The 19,895-nt window shown below is 32.5% G+C and overlaps 2 protein-coding genes across 2 annotated transcripts in view; one reads left to right on the forward strand and one right to left on the reverse strand.

Annotated features, from left to right (window-relative positions):
* Positions 1–19,895, reverse strand: part of LOC145327015 (cubilin-like) — a 96,303-nt gene that overhangs the window by 68,719 nt on the left and 7,689 nt on the right. The window lies entirely within an intron of this gene.
* Positions 1–19,895, forward strand: part of LOC145327014 (thioester-containing protein 1 allele S3-like) — a 48,770-nt gene that overhangs the window by 24,399 nt on the left and 4,476 nt on the right. The window contains exons 17-43 of the mRNA XM_080170490.1: positions 95–193; positions 976–1,068; positions 2,645–2,684; positions 3,114–3,177; positions 3,797–3,879; positions 4,209–4,278; positions 4,830–4,894; positions 5,201–5,301; positions 5,465–5,550; positions 5,928–6,035; positions 6,578–6,691; positions 7,283–7,357; positions 7,608–7,684; positions 8,042–8,127; positions 9,101–9,160; positions 9,607–9,649; positions 10,403–10,459; positions 12,679–12,732; positions 13,121–13,205; positions 13,760–13,786; positions 14,167–14,309; positions 14,665–14,727; positions 15,095–15,158; positions 15,593–15,668; positions 16,163–16,251; positions 16,557–17,438; positions 17,676–17,777. Coding sequence (XP_080026616.1) covers positions 95–193; positions 976–1,068; positions 2,645–2,684; positions 3,114–3,177; positions 3,797–3,879; positions 4,209–4,278; positions 4,830–4,894; positions 5,201–5,301; positions 5,465–5,550; positions 5,928–6,035; positions 6,578–6,691; positions 7,283–7,357; positions 7,608–7,684; positions 8,042–8,127; positions 9,101–9,160; positions 9,607–9,649; positions 10,403–10,459; positions 12,679–12,732; positions 13,121–13,205; positions 13,760–13,786; positions 14,167–14,309; positions 14,665–14,727; positions 15,095–15,158; positions 15,593–15,668; positions 16,163–16,251; positions 16,557–17,438; positions 17,676–17,777 — 2,906 coding nt within the window. The remainder of the gene's footprint in view (positions 1–94; positions 194–975; positions 1,069–2,644; positions 2,685–3,113; positions 3,178–3,796; positions 3,880–4,208; positions 4,279–4,829; positions 4,895–5,200; positions 5,302–5,464; positions 5,551–5,927; positions 6,036–6,577; positions 6,692–7,282; positions 7,358–7,607; positions 7,685–8,041; positions 8,128–9,100; positions 9,161–9,606; positions 9,650–10,402; positions 10,460–12,678; positions 12,733–13,120; positions 13,206–13,759; positions 13,787–14,166; positions 14,310–14,664; positions 14,728–15,094; positions 15,159–15,592; positions 15,669–16,162; positions 16,252–16,556; positions 17,439–17,675; positions 17,778–19,895) is intronic.

A 19,895-nucleotide genomic window follows, 5' to 3' on the forward strand; every position in this document is an offset into this window, starting at 1 on the left:
TTTCTTATATTTATCTATCTATCTATTAAGGTGAAGCCTATAAACTATGGATACTCTATACATGTTTCTTATATTTATCTATCTATCTATTAAGGTGAAGCCTATAAACCAGGAATGCCCTACACATGTTTCTTGAAGATTTCAAAACAAGATGGTTCTTTGGTCAGAGATGATCTCAACAAAGTTTCAGTCAAGGAACAACAGCATTTAGAGATTTCACTTAAAGTACTCTGTTGTGCACTGAAACCCTTCCCCCTCCCCCAAATTCAGACACAACCCAATCTTTCCCGATTTTGTATAATTTTTACGGAACACGATTCCAGTGACGTCATATTTTTCTTTCCCGAAAAAGGGAAGGGGAAGAAAATCTCTTCAAAAGAGATGGGGAAAACCCCCTTTTCTCCCCATCTCTAAACAATCAGAAACTAAAATTTTAGGGCCTGTATTTTTACTACGTTAATGAAATCATACCATTTATGGCCTAGTATGAGTAATTAAAATCTTACTTCACCAAAATAAAGTGGGGCTTGGTTAATACATTATTGACATCATTTTATGAGTAATAAATCCAAATACAATAAAACTAAATATTCTCTATGAATTTTGTAAGAGATAAAGATCTAAACCAGCACATAACCCTAAATAATCTTCGCTGTAAAGAACAATTTTTTTTAAAATTCAGTTTACAGTATGACTTCGAAACTGATTAATATCCGCTGGATTATAACCGGCTCTCAGTAATACTTAAACATAATGTAAAAATTAGTATTACAGATAATTTTCCACGAATATTAAAATAAGAATCATAGAATTGTTAGTCCGGGCCTTCGGCCCCACGGGACTAACAAAACAATCTTATGATTTTTTAAATTTTAATATCTGCGGAAAGCTGTCTATTATACGATGCGATACAAAACAATTTACAAGTTATTCATTATTTATCTAGACTACTCTGGAAATACATGATTTTTATTTAGTCTGGATTCGGCAACCCTGAGGGATACGGAACCCTTGATTACGACATCCCTGAGGATGGTATCATCAGGCTGGCATTCTTTGCACCACAAGGTAGTTCATAATTTAACCGCTAGTCTTCGCATTTCTAGTAGTGGAGCTATACTGTAAGTGTAAGTGTCCTTTCTGCCCTTCATTTTTTATTATGTTATTTGCTTTCTCCGTTCCCTATATTTTTTTTGGAGACTTTGAGGCAGAGATGGGCTTAAAAATAGCTTACAAAAGGACCTAATGACAAAAAAAGAATTGTCTAAAGCCATCACAGGACCCATGAGAAGCTTACCTAAACTCAATCAGTTCAGTAGTTTTTGATATCTTTAGTTTCAGGCAAAAAAAAACTTACTACTTTATGAAATAGATCGAAATTATATATTTGTACAATCTTAGTATTTTATTTATTTCAAAATATGATATGTATCCTAAAAGTCATGAATACTTTTACGAATATTATGTTTATTTATGTAGTTTACATAAACAAGGTTACAATACATCACTTTGGAATTATAGCTGATATATTACATTGTCAGGGATCTAAAGGGATAAGACAATGCCCGATAAATTGATGCACATCCTCAGAGACGATGGACAAAATTACCCTTCTGTAGATTAGTGGTTAAAACGGTAGGACACTCAATTTGATGTACCGACCAATCAAAGTCCCCAAAGTTGTTTAGCCAATGAATAAGAATAAGAAAACTGGGACAAGTTTAATAAAGAGACCATTGTCCCCTCCCTCCCTGTGTTATTGTACCTATTTGCACTATTTCTATTCTTTAGGATACAATGTATCTTTTAAACTTTATATATTAATGGATATAGTAAACGTGGATGGTGTGAAAGATTCTCGCTTACACTGATAATATGCTACTTCTAATTGGCTAACATTCAGAGACGTCTACGCTTTTGTATTTTGAGAGGAGTAAAATGTAGGGTTTCAAAGGTTTAACGGGGTAAAATTATGTATTTTTTAATTTTAAGGTAGTAAAATGAGGGGTTTCAAAGTATGATGGAGAGAAACACCCCTTTACCTCTACCCTTGGACGTCTCTACTCCTATTTCCTCCCCTCGTACTGATGCAACGAACTCACCAATAAATGAGGACCATTGTAGCAACCCAAATAGTCGACAAGATTTCATAATAACCACGTATTCTATATCCATTTATGTATTTTACCAAAATAAATATGATGACAACAACAATGAAAACGAAGCTTTATAAATTTAACTACAAGAAAAATTAACATTCTCAAGATTAAACTCATTGGTTAAAAAGTTTAGCACAGTAAAAATAAAACAATTAAGAGTTGATAAAAGTTCATATAGTTTTTAAGCCAGCGAATGATTATTTTGCGTCCGTCCGTTGGTCCGTGAAAGAAAGACTATCTAATTTGTTGAACATCGCTTTTGTGGATGTTTTCATCCTTGTTTATATGTCATGTTTTTATTATTTATCATTATCATTAATTTAGGTGAACACAGTAATAGTGTCTGACTGATCATGACGTAACAAAAAAAAGTTAGCCAATGAGAGGCCGTTATTGACCAATTGTAAAATTTATAGTGGCCTCTCATTGGCTAATTTTTTTTGTTACGTCATAATCAGTCAGACACTATTACTGTGTTCATTTAGGTTCTTCAAATGAAGTTTTGGGCATTGAAGCAACTTACAAGTTAGTATTCTTAGTTTTAAAAAGCGCAGCGTGTTCTATATAGCTTTGTGTTTTTTCTCTTTAAGTCTGTTAGTACGTAAGTCTATTTTTTTTGTAACGCAAGAACATTTTATCCTTTCAAAATGTATTCAAACATAAGTATGTTATATTATTTTGATATAAAGTCAGCCAAGATGAATAAAAAGGCAAAATGCATAAAAAGAAAAAAATACTCTTGTAAAAAAAGGATTCTATATTAATTGGTTATTACACCAGATTTTCATGCCCTCTAATAAAGTGAAACACGCAGCGGGCTAAAATAATGATAACCCCTATCCCTTCCCCTCCTACTAGAGTTACATGTTATCAACCTAAATTGACGACAATTTTCCCCCTGTCTTAATATTCACGTATATTCTATATCCGTTTTTATAATAAAATATTTTCTAGGGGGCAAAGTCAATGGTTCAGTACAATTCCTAAAGCTTACTCAGGCTCAGAAAATTATCTTCAGGTGATGAATAATTATTTCCAGCATGGTCTTGAATCCGATAAATATCCGCTAGACTTTACTAAATAATCATGTATAGCATTGGAGACAATTTTCCACGAATACTGAAATATAAATCTTTAAATTAATACAAGTTTGTAGGCCCGGGTCTTCAGTCCGTTGGGGCTATCAAAGCTTGTTTTAATCTTTAAATTTTTCATTTTATAATCCGTGGAAAGCTGTCTATAATACGATGTGATAAATAACTTTTATTTAGTTTATAAATTAAAATCTTTGTCTTTATATTATCCAAATTTATGTTGAGGTTTTGTGATTTTTTAATACATTTTATTAATATCATCATTGACATTCACCTCTAGCATCAAGGGGCTATTTATTAAAACCAAGGGCTGAAGTGAAGCTTCCCCAAAATAATAAACTAAATCTTTTAGGGGTTAGTGTCAAACGGTCAAACAAAAAAACCTTACTACATTAAAACATTCATATTTTTAATGTATTTAAAGTAAATAATAAAATAGCGTTAAACCTTCCCAGCGCCAATAATAGTTCACCAATAAAGTAGACTCATAAATTTGAGATCTCAATAGACTTGGAAATAACCTGAATTTATTATTAATTTTAGGCAAGATTAGCCAGTGAGCAGCCAAGAGTAAACAGCAATGTAAAGATTGAAGTTAGAACTACTGAACCTATTGATACATTTAGGTAAAACAACTTTTTATAATATTTTACACTAGTGGTTTCGTCCCTAGGGGCCTCTAGGGGTAATCGTAAAAGGAGAAGGGGTTAAGTCGACCCTCCACTATAAGTTTTAATTTAAAATAGTTAAATAGCTTTCCTAGACCTATCAGAAGCTTTATTGCAAAGGAGAACCATATCGGTTAGATCTTAAGCTACAGACAAATAAAATATTTAAATTTAAAGAAAATTTGCTTGAGGCGATCCGAGCTTTTTGACTTATATTTATGTCGTCATTAAGATTTATCTTATGCTTTAAAATCATTTAAAACTACAAAAACTTTAAAACTTTTTAGTTATGTTGTTCTTGGACGTGGAAATATTCTCAATGCTGGAACTGTAAAGAATCCTATCAGTAACAAACAGGTAAAAAAAGGAGTTACAATCGATTTAAACCTTACAGGAGTATTTTTTTTCCATTGTGGATTTGTATTTTAGTATTTTCGTAATTTGAAAAAACCCTTGTCTTTACGGCTAATCGTCCCAAATAATAATTCTATTTACTTTCAGAAATCTTAAACAAAACACAAGAGGGATAGTATAAAATCATTAGCGTTCGTTATAAGAATATAATACAGTTAGACATAAGCAAAGCATTTGATATATTATCAAAGTACCCATCGAACACTGAATTCCCCCACTCCCTTATTTTGAAATATATTGAAAATAATGTGGGAGTGGTGGTTTTTGTTTTTCACTTTCAGTTAGTGAGGTTAGGTTATATTGAGTATTGGGTAGCCCTACAAGGTTAGAGCACTGCAAGGATAGGCCACCTAGGATTAGAATGTTAGATGGTTGGACATAGGAAAATAAAACTACTCCTCTCCCTCATTTATTTTCAATAAAGGGGGGATTATCAGTGCTCAACTGGCACTTTACGTGAAAGCACCACTTTTAGTAACATCATTTTTGTTTAGACTTTCCTGTTGCCAACAACCAGAGATATGAGTCCCAGGGCTAGAGTTGTTGTTTCTTATTTTAGGTAAAGATTTTAGTTTTGTTGTTGAAAGCTATTAAAACTAGGAGGGGTTGGGACTATAGATGTAAAAATAATTGCAATATTTTGAACCTTAAAAAGAATAGAGAGGAAGACATATATATCTGTAATATACACTAGCACGTAAGCACGTCTTCTTATCTGTTGACTTTAAAAAAAGTTAGAGTGTCCAAACCTTTTACCCATTAATTTAATCTACATATGGATTAATTACATTACTGGTAATATATATCAATTCATCGTTCAGTGTCTTTTACCTTAAAATCCCTGCTAAATGACAAAACTGTTCAGACCCGATGGTGAGATTGTTAGCGATGCTCTGGATTTTGAAGTTGAAGGAGTTCTTTCTAATACTGTTGAGATATCAATGGATAAACAACAGGCTTGGGCAGGTAAGAAATGCTCAGTAGAATATTTTGCAGCTATCTTTTCTGCCATTAAAAAAGTTTGCTTTTATTCATGTAATTTTATATTCGCTGATGTTATTGATTTCAGAATCAATTAATTTTTGCATGTAATTGAATGAAAAATTCTAAACCTAACCTATTGTTTTAGGCAGCACAGTTGATATTGAGATGAAGGCAAGACCTAATTCTTTTGTTGGTATTCTGGCCATTGACAAGAGTGTTAGAAGTCTCCAGGTAATTTTAATTCGAAGCTACTTAAAAAGAATACAATTATTGATGTTTCGTAAGGTATCGTCATGAGGCGCAGCTTTGTGTCTCTAAAATCTTTCTTTTTAACATTATTTCAAGCTTATTGAATAAAAATTAGGGTTCTTAGGGGATAAGACAATGTATAATGAATTGATATACATAGCAAATGTTAAAAAGAAATTATCCTTTTTTTTTATAAAATTTATTGGTTGAAAAGTTTTAACACTACTTAGTTTGACCCAACCAATCAAAATTCAATACACATACTCAAAGGTTTTGACCTAACAAATAAGATAAACTTATATAATTTACAGTCTAAATCCCTCCCCTACAAATTGTAATAAACTTTTAATTCGTTTTAGTCTGGCAATGATATAGAAGAGAGGGATGTGTTGAACGAGTTGAAAACGTACAATGCTGGTTCTGATCCAGTTTTCTATCCCTGGGTTGAAACCATCAAAAACCAACAGGTATCAAAGTCCCTAGAACCCCCCCCCCCCCCACCACCCTACTGTATTTGAAATAAATTGATAATAAGGTTAGGGGGTGGGTAGTATTTCGTGTTTTTTTTTTACTTTTGGTCAGGTTAGGATAGGTTTTATTGGATACAAAGTAGATCCATAGGGTTAGGCAAAGTCTCGTCTGTGTAGCCTCTCTCAGCAGGGGTTAGGCATAGGAGAAAAAAACATTCGGTACCTTATTTAAAATTTATTACAGTCATCACAATTTTTTGATATTTAAACTTGAGAAAAAAAAATTCCTTTAGGGCTTCGAATCCGATTATTATCCGCTGGATAAGAAACGGTTATTAGCCACACTGAAAAATCACATATCGTATCGTATTACATCCAGTTTTCTACGAATATATAAATATACAATCATAATATTAAAACCAGTTTTGTTAGCCTGTGCATTCCGAATCACAGGATGTAATTCTTATTTTTGTTCATTTTTATATCCATGGAAAGCTGTTTATGATACGATTCGATAAGTAACTATTTTTGTTGTCTAGGGATCTCTCTCGTGGCATACAGGATCCAAGGACAGTAATGAGGTGTTCAGACAATCTGGATTAATTATTTTCACAAGAGGATACCTTCCCAAAAACCCACTCTATGCAGGCGAAGTACGTATTTTAAGTATTTAGTTCTTATAGTTAATTTGGGCATGTTATTATTGTCCTATCGATTTCAAACTTAGCATGAGGATTCCTGTAACAATTAAGTACAATTTAAAAAGTGTAACAACTCTATAATTGTTACTACAAATTTTGAACATCCATTTAAAACATATTGATCTTAACTTTATTTACAAAAAGATTATCCTTTTTCATATGACTTTTTAGAATAATTATTCCTAGAACTACAAGGTATAATATCATGAGCGAAAAAAGTTCAATATTTAAACAATTTTACAGTTGAAAGAAGGAAATAAAAGTTTATTTAAAAAAAAGTAATTTCACTAATGTATTAAATTTCACCAATTGTTATTGGTGAGGTTTTTTTAGTTTGTTCGTTAAGATCTCACTAACCCTTTTAACCGAATACGATTTTGTATGCTTTGCTTTACAGAGGGTTAAGATAATTTTCTTTTAATCAATTAGGAATAAGGGTATTTTTTGGCTATTTTTTTTGCCTCCTCCTTACCACTTTGAATACAAGGCTCCTATATGATATGTTTACAGTCCCTAGTATTTATATGTTCTTGATTATTTTAGGCGTTAGAGAATGGAAAGAATCGCACCATTGGTCGCCCAATTCTGCCCCCAGATGCTAAAACAGTACAGCCTGATCAGGGATAAACAACATTTATTTTATCTATTTGTACAGATAGTACAAATATTTTTGTGCTTTCACATAAAGTGCGTATGGAACCCTCACCTTCTTCATCTAATTATCTAATATAACCTTACCTTCAAAAAAAGAAACGAAAAACTACCTTCCCCCCTCTAACAATTTATTTCAAAATAAGGAGGGGAGGGAGGGGGGTCGTTACGGGACTTTTAGGGAAACTGCCTTAAAATAATAGTGTTGGTCATGAAACAGGGACCTGGTATTGAGTATGAAACAGCGACTAGGCCACCACTGGCGGGACCATACGCCTTCTCTTTTATTCCCAGGTACGGTTTATTTCACAGATTTTTGTATGTCCTATTTATCCTTATATAAAACCGCCTGTCTTTCTGTAGCGTAAGTACTCGCTAACAGCTAGACCTATATTGTTCTTCTTTACAGTTAAGCTTCTCATAGGGAAGGTTATAACTACGTCATGGGAGGGCACCTCCACCCTCTTGAGAGAAATCACCCCTTATTTTTCCTTTTAAAATCTTTTAAATTTAAATAGAAAGTGGAGGGTAGATTTGCCTTTCACCTCCCCCTTTTGTCTACATGTCTCTAGGGGTATAGCTGTTAGTTTTATATAAATCAATAAGGAAGAAATGTAAAAAGTTTGAAAAATAATAAACTTAAATATTTAGACCTGCTGACGACCTACCCCGCATATTCCTACGTAATGATCTCCCGGCTACCTGGTTATTTACTAATGCTACCACTAATTCAGAAGGTTAGTTACACTCCCCTAGGGGTCCAACTCTACTCCTTTAACCCCCTCCCCCCCCCCTGAAACATTGAATGGGGGTGTCAAGTTATAAAACAAACACATTGAAAATTGTACATAACTGTTACAAGAATTATCCTGCTCAGTTTGAAATCGATAGTACAATTCTATCATATCTAAATTAACGTATGGATAGACGGACTCTCATTATAGAAAACCTTAGCTTTAATAAAGAATTTGCAGTAATGGAATTATTATTACTGGAATCTTACACCAGATTATCATGTACTATTATAAATTGAAACTTGTAGCTGGCTAAAACAACGAACCCTCCCCCTTTATCCCATCCTACTGGATGAACGAACTGACCAATAATTGACGACATATTTTACCCCGTTATAATAATAGATATATGTATAACTTATTTGTCATTATATCCACGTATATTCTACATCCATTTTTGCAGTGCAGTTTGTTATATAACTGTAATGGGATCAACTTTATTTTTATCTGAGAAAAAATTATACCCAATATATCGTAGTACAAAATAAAGAAATAAATGATGGTAAAAATTTAATAAGTGTCAATGTAGAAAATTTCTATTACAAAAACAAGTAAGATTACTGATAATAAGAACATTTTTGATTTTAAAATCTACAACAGCTATATAAAAAAAAACAAAATGAAAGTGTAAAGAATAAAAATGAATGATATACTAGTAATATTGGTTACGGTACACCTAGAAAAGTATTTTCCAGTATGGCTTCCTAACCGATTAATATTCGCTGGATTGTAACCGTGAAAAATACTATTAGCATCAAATTACAGACAAAAAAATAAATACCAGTTTTTTTGTTAACAGGAAACTTCTGCACCTCGGGGCTAACAAAACTAATTTTAGTTTCATAATTTTTCAATTTAATATCAGCGGAAAGCTGTCTTTAATACAATTAGCTAAATAACTGTTCTAATATTGTAGGTAACGCTGTTCTGACCGTCAAAGTCCCAGAGTTGACCAACACTACATGGACAGTTTCAGGTATAATGTGCAGGTTTTTTACAGGGATCTAAAGGGATAAGACAATGGCAGATAAATTGATGTCCATACCCTCTTCTGTTTGTTACAATTATTGGTTAAAACGTTTGGACACTCAACTTTATTACACAAAATTCATTAAAAGTATCCAAATTTGTTAAGCCAACGAATAAGAAACGTTAATTAAAAACGTTGGGAACTAGTGCAATAAGCAACCCTCTTACTTCCTGTTTTTTTTAGCCTTTTCCACTAGTGAAATTATAACCCAGAAAACTAACTGGTTCAAGCGGTTGGGATCTTATTTGTCTGCTACCAAATTGCGTTCTGCTATTTTGTAGCGGCTTAGCAATGTTAATATTTCTGTGAACAGACAGTTATTTAAACCCTGCTCCCTCTATTCTTTTATTTAAATGTAAAAGAAATGTGATGATTGAAATTTGTTATTTTAGGTTTTGCTATTAACCAGTTGGATGGTATGGGAATCAGTCAAAGGTATCAATTTATGTTGTAATAGTTATTTCTCGTATCGTATTATAAACGGCTTTCCGCGGATATAGAATGTACAATTATAAGATTAAAACTAGTTTTTTCAGCCCCATGGTGCCGAAGGCACCGGCTAAAAAAACTAGTTTTAATCTTTTGATTGTACATTTCTATATTCGTAGAAAACTGGATATAATACGATGCTAGACATAGTTTTTTCGTATTCATGAGAACCGGTTCCTATCCACCGGATTCAAATGAATACGAGAATAGTTATTTCTCGCATCGTATTATAAACGGCTTTCCGCGGATATAGAATGTACAATTATGAGATTAAAACTAGTTTTTTTTAGCTCGAGGTGCCGAAGGCACCAGCTAAAAAAACTTGTTTTAATCTTATGATTGTACATTTTTATATTCGTAGAAAGCTGGATATAATACGATGCTAGACATAGTTTTTTCGTATGGATGAGAACCGGTTCCTATCCACCGGATTCGAATGAATACGAGAATAGTTATTTCTCGTATCGTATTATAAACGGCTTTCCGCGGATATAGAATGTACAATTATAAGATTAAAACTAGTTTTTTTAGTCCCGTGGTGCCGAAGGCACCGACTAAAAAAACTAGTTTACGAATGATTTTACGAATGTCAATGAAGTCTGAATGTCAATCCATATTATACCTAGAGTTTTTATCCTACGTTTATATAATTTATTAAATGATACCTCGTAAAACATGAATTTTTTTTATTTATTGTAGGCTACCTGAGTTAGCTCTTTTCCAACCATTTTATGTCCTGGCTAATCTACCCTACAGGTAATTTATATATAAACATTTGCTTCGCATCTAGCATCTAGGGGAGGGAAGGTCAGAAAAACAGCTTAAAGCCACTCCAAGACATTTGTAAAGCTTCCATGAAAATTACAATTAATTCGGACAGCCATTTGCTGTAATCTGTTCTACAACAACAAAAGAATAGTTATTTCTCGCATCGTATTATTAACGGCTTTCCGCGGATATAGAATGTACAATAATGAGATTAAAACTGGTTTTAATCTTATGATTGTACATTTTTATATTCGTAGAAAACTGGATATAATACGATGCTAGACATAGTTTTTTTCGTATGGATGAGAACCGGTTCCTATCCACCGGATTCGAATGAATACGAGAAAAGAAAATGAAAAAAATTACTATATGGTAAAGGAGACCCATATCAGTTAATTGGAAAGCAAGATCTTTCATAACAGAAAGACACAGAGAGAGACAGACATCTTGTTACTTTTATTTACTGATGGTTACGATAGTAACTTGACAATTAAATAGATTAGATACAGCTCATACCAATAACGAAATTAATTCGGGAAAAAATCACGAAACATATACGTGTTTTTCAGCTGTCGTTGGGGGGCAACACATCGTAAAATTGACGACCTCTCCATTTGCCCCCCAAATATTATTTTAGATTTAATTCCCTTGTTGGTTATACCTTATTCCTGGATTAGATATAAAAAAACATGGAAGAAAATAAACATAACCCAGATTTTTATAAATTTGTTGGCCGAGTTTATGTTTTCTTTTCATAATTTATGAGAATTCTAATGCATTACTTATTCCATTTTATGTAAAATGTATTTCAATTTATGCCTTTTTTTTATCACATGTTGAAATAAAATGCAAAATATTTTTTGATCGTTTTTATAAACAAGATGAAACTCTAAACCTGACCCAAATATGGCAATCCAGCTTATACCAATAGCGTAATTAATTCGAAAGAAAATCACGAAACCTATACGTGTTTTTCAGCTGTCTTTGGGGGCAACACATCGTAAAATTGACGACCTCTCCATTTGCCCCCCAAACATTATTTCAGATTTTTTCGCTTGTTGGTTATACCTTATACCTGATGGCAATCCCTCTTTTAAAAATAATGCAAAATCATACAAACAGGTTTAAATTTAAGGCGTGGCTGCCGAGCCCTGGTATAAACCTTGAATTTTCCATCTAAAAAGACGGGATATATTTTTATAAAATCTGTGTTTATAAGAAATTTAAAAGTTTAGAATATTTGTAAACTGGCACAAATAGGCAATTTAGAAAATTAGGTTTAACATTCCATTTAGATTTATATCAAAAACAAGATTGCAAAGCTTAGAATTAGCGCAGCAACGATGATCAGTTTAGTATTGTACCTTGTTGTTCCGGAAATCATTGCTTCAAAAAACATTTGAATATGATAATTATTTTATACTAAAAATTGTTGTCAAAGAAGTTAAAAATTAACATGTTTTAAATGGACTAGAAAAGAAAATATTTAAAAACATGTTAGAAATTGTTACATTCTGTTTGGAATAGAAATTTTCGCTTGAATGGATGTAATAGAATTTTATGTCGTTTTCTCTTTCTTAACCCTATTATATGTTCACTTAGAAAAAATACAATATTTTTAAAAGTTAAGCTTTTCTATAATTAGGGTAGGTCCGTACGTCCGTCCGTAGTAACGGTTAGCTTTTTTCGTTAATTTAGTCAAGATAAAATTGTCTTATCGATTTCAAACTTTGCATGATGACTCCTGCAGTAGTTAGGTACGATTTAGAAAGCGTAGCAACTCTATAATATAATTATAATACGTTCATTTTAAACATGTTGATTTTAAAACTTTTTAACAAATTTTTTTTATGTGATATAATCATCCGATTGATCTGATTTTTGGAGTACGGATTCCTAATACAATAAGGTACAATATTACAAGCGAATATAATATAGAAATGAACTTGAAACCAATAGCGTTAATTTAAAGTTTTAACTCAAAACATAATGTTATAAAAAATAGAATAGGGTTAACTTAACATCAAGGAAAAACTAAAAATTAAATCAGTTTTCTTTTTCTAACAAAAGTTAAAACAAAACAATTTTCCTTTTTATACAAAGAGAAAAACAAGTTGTTTAAATGTTATTTAAAGGTGAAAGTGAAGAGAAAAGAGTGAAAGGTTAAGCTTTTTGTTAAATTGAAAATAACAAAGTTCATGTTTTAGTGTGAGATTGGGAGAGACTTTGGCGGTTGAAATGGTCGTCTTTAATTATTTGAGGTAATAAAATATGTTTTTCAATTAGTTTATGTTACAGTAAAAAAAACTTATATCTTTTTATTTAAGAAATCTTAGCTGTTAAAAATCAAAGAGGGAGGGGACATTTGGTTGATTATAGTCCCAAAATTTTTAGATAATGCTTTCTTAGTCGTTAGCTTAACAACTTTGGTTCAGTTAGTTGTGTCCAAACTTTCCAACCATTAATTTTAGTCTACATGAGTTTTGTGTATTATCATTCGGGATGTACAATAATTTATTCGCTATTATCTTATACCTTTAGATCCCTGGGTAAAAAATCCTAATTTTACTGTAACAAATGTTTTGTAATAGTCAAGACATTTTAGATTGTTAGAGGAATTTTTTTTAAAAATCAAATGATTTGTTTTAGTCAAGAAGTATCAGCTAGCGTAACCCTAGAGAATCCTAATGGAGCTGATTTTCAATTTGGATCTCCCAATCCAAATGAGGTTGAGGTAAGACTAATACAATTTACTTTATCTGTCCGTCTGTCAGTATAAGTGATTTTCTCAGATGCTTTTTATTGGTGTATATACCTAGCTCTTATAAAGAGCATTCAGCATAAAACTTTTCTGGTCTGTCGGTCTGTTAATCGTGATTTTCTATGTAATAGTCACATATTCTTTCTCTCTTTTATTTTTTCTTCCTTTTTACAGCCTTGGATCTTGTAATCCTTGGATTGAAACCAAAGTTTTTTTTCTTTAAATACCAATTTTTAAAAATGTTTTTTTAAAACTTTGTTTCCATCTTAATGAGTAAAAAGGCATTTGTTGGAAAAATTACTGTTTTAAAATCAAAAAGGACTAATAGAGAAACAGCGACCTAAATTGATGCCAATTTTTCACGTGTCATAAATTCTTAATATCCACAAATATTCTATATCCATTAATAAATGTCTTTAAATACTTGGTACTATTTCTAAAATTTCAAATAAAATTATGCAATGCAGGTAAAAAATGAAAAGTATTTTAATGTAAAAATTGCATTGTTGCATCTGTTTTGATTTCAGGAGGATGAAACATTTCTGGAATTATTTAGGAATAGTTTAACTAACCAAATTAAATTCAAATAAATTTTGTATGTACTCTGAGGAAAACTATATAATTTTTAATTAAAGAATGCTTTTTTATGTAAGTGACTCTCCTTTCACGAAATGTTTTTGGATTGGGGTTTTTTGACCGTTAATGAATACTTTGCAATCCTCAAATAAAAGTAATAGGATATCGTTCTCGTTGCAACGAATTGGCAATTCTTTAGAGTGAAGCTTTCCTATAGGTCCAAGGAATATTTTCAACTATTTTGCGAGAATTTTTTTCTTTGTATAAAATCCCCCCCCCCCTCCCAAAAAAATGATAAGAGGAGGGTCTAGGTGTGCAACCGGTAGTAAATAAACACGATAGTTACACTATGTAATTCAGAACAAAGAGAATCACTATCAGACCCGAGGGCAAGGCCTCGGTGTCCTTTGTGATTACTCCCAAGAGAATTGGGGAGTTGGACCTCAAGATTGTGGCTAAGAGTGATAAAAGCGGAGAAGATGTTGTTGTCAAAACTTTGAGGTATAATCAAAATCTTTTTGCATTATACTTTTGATGATGATATGTAATGATAGGGCAAAGCGTCCAAATTCATTGTTTTATTTAATTTTAAGTATATTCATTTTAATTCAAGGTTCTAAAGGGATGAAACAATGGCCGAAAAATTTATTTACAACCCCAATGATGTTACACAAAATTACATGTTTGAAATGTTTAATCACTCAAGTTAATGAACTAATAATTCAAAATTAACTTAAGGTCCCTAAAGTTGTTAAGCCAACACAAAAACGTTATTATAAAACTTTGGTGACTAGTATAAATAACTATTCTTAAGGTGCAACATGAAAGTTATACTAATAAAATAATTCTTCTTTAGAGTGGAAGGAGAAGGACAAACAATTAGGAAGTCAGAAAGCTTCATGGTTGATCTTACAAACAAGTAAATACAATTATTTAATGTTAAAGGTTTCAAAGCCATCTAAAACAATGGTCTCTAAAAGATTGCTTGTATCAACACCAGTTTAACATTTTGAAGTTTGGTATATTTTGGATGATATGCATTGCATTTTTTTGTGTTTGAGGCTAATTTGCCAAATTGGTAGAATGTAGTGTGTCTTTCTATGTATAATGTATATGGTATTTGCGTACCTTTATCATTTTATATCGGATTTAAAAAGTTTTTGCTGAATTTTTCAGAAAATAATGTCTAAACTTTCATGAGGTCTGTATGTCTGAACCTAAATTTTCTTGTCATCAATTAAGACTTTATTAACCTCTAAACTATTAGTTTATTGTTTTTGTTTTAGGGGAGTAGAAGAAATGAACATTACTGTAGAATATCCAAAACATTTTGTCAATGGAACTAAATCTGTAAGTATAAATAAAAAAAGGCTTATCAAAAAGTGTCAATGTTTTGTCATAAATCGTTCGGTTTGCCAAATAAAAAAGAAAAAATTAAATAAATAAAAGTAATAATTCAAGGTATGGATCTAAAGGGATAAGACAATGGCCCAAAAAAATTGTACATCCCCAATGAAGATACACCAAATTATCCTATCTGTAGATTACTACAATTGATGGTTGAAACAGTTGGACACTCAACTTATCACAATCCAATCAAAATGCCATAAAAGTCCCCAAAGTTGTTAATACAAAGAAATCAAAACAAAACATTGGGAGCTAGTGTAATAAATAGACTAATGTCCCTTCCATCCCTGAATAAAAGGTTTAGTGTATATAATCATAAACCATATATTTTAATAATTTTATACCGCAGAGTTCAATGACAAATCTTAATGTTTTAGTCACACATTGCTGCCGTTCCTGATCCTTTAGGTCCTGCCATCAATTTTGTTGACAGTCTTATCTATTTACCTACAGGTAATGAAACCTTAATATATGTGTTAGAAAGAGAAAAATTAAAGATAAATAATAATTTGAAACTTTATTGTCCTAAGATATTAACGTTCTTTCTCCCCTTTTGGAATATTAATAATTGTTCACCGCCTTTCCACAGAGTATCTTTTTTTTAGCACTGAACCCCCCCCCCCCCCTATTATATTCAATTTATTAAATAATTTATCAGTGCTCAACTGGGAATTTGTGCAAAAGCAACGAAATATGTGTTGAGTATCATTTTGATGTCAAGGATGTAATTTTCTTAGGATAAAATTTTAACAAGAGAATTCATTACATATCAAGATCTTTATATTACCTTTTAAAAAATGACGTCATATAATACAAATTACTAATGGGAGACCAGTAAACATTTTAATTTACCAATGGTAGGTCAGTTTGAAATCATTTTATATGCACTAAAAAAGCGTCTTTACATATCCAAGAGACCCATACAAAACACTATTATTTTTCTTCAGATTGTGGAGAGCAAAACCTGCTACACATTTTACCCCCAGTGACAATGCTTGACTACATGATTCAGACTGGAAGAACTACCAAGGAGAAAGTAAGTTATTTTTAGCTTCAATGGGAAAAATTATTCCATAAGCTTTAAAACCAATCAATATCCGCTGGATTAAAACAGGTTCTCAGCCATGCTGCAAAGTCATGTATAACTTCGTTTGTATTACAAACAATTTCCATGAATTTAAATGAAGGTCATAAATTAATGCCAGTTTTGTTAACCCTATCATTTTAATACCAGTATTATTTCTCAAATATTTTAAAACAAGCAAGACATAAAAAATAAAATGGCATTAAACTTAACATAATTATTTAGGTATAATGTTAAATACTTGTTATTGTTATAAGGTAAGAGAGCTAAAGAACATAATGGGTCTTGGTTATCAAAATCAGCTTGACTACCTCAGAGGTGACGGCTCATTCTCACCATTTGGCAAAAAGGACGGATTTGGTAGTGTTTGGCTGACCGCTCTAACAGCCGGGGCCCTGCAAGGAGCCTCAAAATACATTGATGTTGATCCTAATATCATCCAGAATGGTCTTGAGTGGCTTGTTAATAAGCAGCAACGAGATGGGTCTTTCAAAGAAGAAGGAGAGATTGCGCATAAAGTTCAATCAGAACCCGTGGCTTTGACAGCCCTGGTTGTTTTGGGATTTTTGGACAATAAGCGTAATTTGACCTCAACAGTTAGAAACAGCATGAACAAGGCTATTGACTATATTGCCCTGAACTGGGAGACCCTGGAGGATCCTTATTACCTAAGTATCACTACATATGCTCTACACAAAGCTCTACATCCCAGCAAAGATCCTTCTTTCGCCGAACTGGAAGGGCTTAGCACCGAGGCAAAAGGCAAGAAATGGTGGCCGATGGTGTTGCCTGAAGACTGGAAACGCAATCCTCGTATTGATCAACCCAATACCTTAATGATTGAAACAGCTAGCTATGCCCTGCTGACACTGGCTGACAGAGGAAGCATTACGGACGCCTTACCCGTGGTTAGTTGGCTGTTTTCACAGCAGAACAGTCATGGCGGCTATGTATCAACATCCGATACTTTTGTGGCATTGAAGGCCTTGGCTCAATTCAACATTGGCTTCAGTATTCAGGAAAGAAATACAGCTATGAGTATTCAGTATGCTTTTCTGGATAATGTCAAGCGGATGGAGGTTAATTCAGCCTATCCTATTAGGCTTCTTCGCAGCTCCCTGCCTGAAGAAACGGATCAGGTATTCAACTCCTATTATAAAGTAACATAATTTTTGTCTATCTGACTGTTTGTACCGAAGGATCTCGCTAACCGCTAAACCGATATGTAACTTCCCAAGAGAAATCGCCAAAAGTAAAATTCACCCCCCCCCCCCACTCAAAAAAAGGTAAAAGTGGCGGGGTCGACTCCCTCTAAATACTTATTATGATTTATTTGTGGTTTAAAAGATTCCGGATTAACTAATTTAATGTGGCAGGTTCGAATCCGTGCGACTGGAAACGGAGTGGCTGTGCTGCAGGTGAACAACGAGTACAACCTGGACGTGACCTCAGCCTGGCCAGCCTTTGTTCTTAATCCTCAGGAATTGGCTTTTTTCATTGCTCTAAATTTTTAGTAACTTTACACATAATGCAAATATCCTCATACTAGCCTACAGCTCACGTTGTTCGCTGGTCTGTAATGCTCTTAAGAATATTAAATATCCTTACTGGAAAGGTAGAAGTCTAATGCAATTATTAAGGTATAAAATCCGATCATTTAAGAATTTGTAGAGGGCCCGATCTTTCAGGGTTAAGACAGAAGACTTATTTTATGTTTACTGACCAATGCACGTCTACTCTAAGAATAATATTGTCTGTCGGTCTATTGGTAATGCTCTTAAATACTTTCCCAGCTTTTATCGAAGATATTTTTTGTGTACTTACTATGTCTGTCTGTTGTGCACCCTTTTTGCTTTCATTTGCTTTGCCTTTTATTTTTTTTAAATTCAAGAGCTTCTATGGTTATGGATGTTGTCATCCTTATCTACCTGTTAAATTTTAGTAGCAAAGTCAATTAATATTAAGTTAAATAATTTTATTCCTCACTTAGTCTGTTATTCTGTCTATAGTGCTTCGAAATAAATAAGATTACTGTAAGGGAAATGTTTATTTCCCCTTCTGCTATTTAATATAGAAGGTTGAATTTTTTTTAGACCAATGTACTTCTGTCCGCCTATCCTTCGATCAATCAGTACTGCACATAAACATAATTTTATTTTCTGATATCAAAGACTAATTTGTGTGAAGATTTGTATGACCACTGCACTGATCATCGTTCGTCTGTCTGTCGCTTATACCGCGTTTTCTTCTTTTAACTTTTAACTTTTGTGTTTTTACTTTTACTATTAGGAACTTTGCTACTTATGGATATTATCATCATTGTTGATGATTTTTAAACTTAGGGATCTTAGGAAATAATGTTCTACATTTATTTTACATCCCAAATGATGATAAACAAAGGTAAGCCTTCTGTTGATTTAAGTTTGGACACTTCTAGTATGTATAGAACTGATGAAACACTGATTAAGTTTTTTTAGTCAACGTGGTTACTAAACTTTGGTTAACAGTGTAATTTACAGTCAAATGTTCCCTCCTTCCCTGAGGAAAAGAAATTTTGGTATTGAAACTATCCTTCTTCCTCTAAATTCATATGGTCCATTAGTCTTTTGGAGACATCATATTTTAATAGCTAAAATATTTATTTTCTCAGCTGCTATCAAAATTAAATGGCTTAAATTTTTAATCAAGATTATAATGGAACATTTGCAAATTCCGCTGTTATTTAGTAGCGAAGCTTATTTATAATTCAAAATGTCCGTCCGTTCGTCTGATGGCTAGGATTAGGGGGAAATGTAATTTTCTCTCTTCAATTTTCAATTCAATGCCTGAAAAATTGTGTAAATATTCCCTACATAGCTTGTCAGTGTGGACCTCATTTATTGGTCAGTTCGTTCATCCAGTAAGAGGGAAGGAAATGGGGTAGAAGGGTTGTATAATGTTAATGATCTATTTCTACAGTTGTTCTGTCCATTTGTACGTCCCTAAAAGAAAGTTCTGATTGTTAATTTAGGCATATTAGAATTGTTCTATTGAATTAAAACTTGACAATAAAATTCATGAAACTGTCCTGCAATGAAGTCAAAGTAAATTTTTACCATTGCTTTACATAGTTTCCCCATCACCATGACGTTAGTATGTCCAAATAAAATAACTTGTATTTAAGGTATTAAATGACATATTTACTCAAATTTTTGCTGCAATATAAATATTTTCTCTTTTAAGTGCAGTTACTCTATATTTCTTAATGTTCTTTAGTATTTAGTAGTTCTTTACGGATTTTGTCACCCTTGTTAATCTTTCACTCTCTTTCTCTCTTCCCCCCCCCCCCTCGTTATATTTCTCTCTCTCCCCCCCCTCTCTCTCCTTATCTCTCTCTCTCCCCCCCCGTTCTCTTTCTCTCCCCCCTCTCTCTGTCTCGTTACTACGACTTTTTAATGTCTTACGTTAGAATATTTGTTTAACTGAGTATTCAGTAATTAGTTTATATTTTCACGATTTAAAAATACACGATTTAACGTTTTGCTTCCTTTTTTAAAATCATTTATCAAAGATTAAAATCCTAATATTTTTCATTTCAAATTTTCGTCCTGAAGGGG

The sequence above is a fragment of the Acartia tonsa genome, chromosome 8 (genome assembly GCF_053477335.1).
Source record: "Acartia tonsa isolate MP-2025a chromosome 8, ASM5347733v1, whole genome shotgun sequence".
In the NCBI taxonomy this organism is placed as follows: domain Eukaryota; kingdom Metazoa; phylum Arthropoda; class Copepoda; order Calanoida; family Acartiidae; genus Acartia; species Acartia tonsa.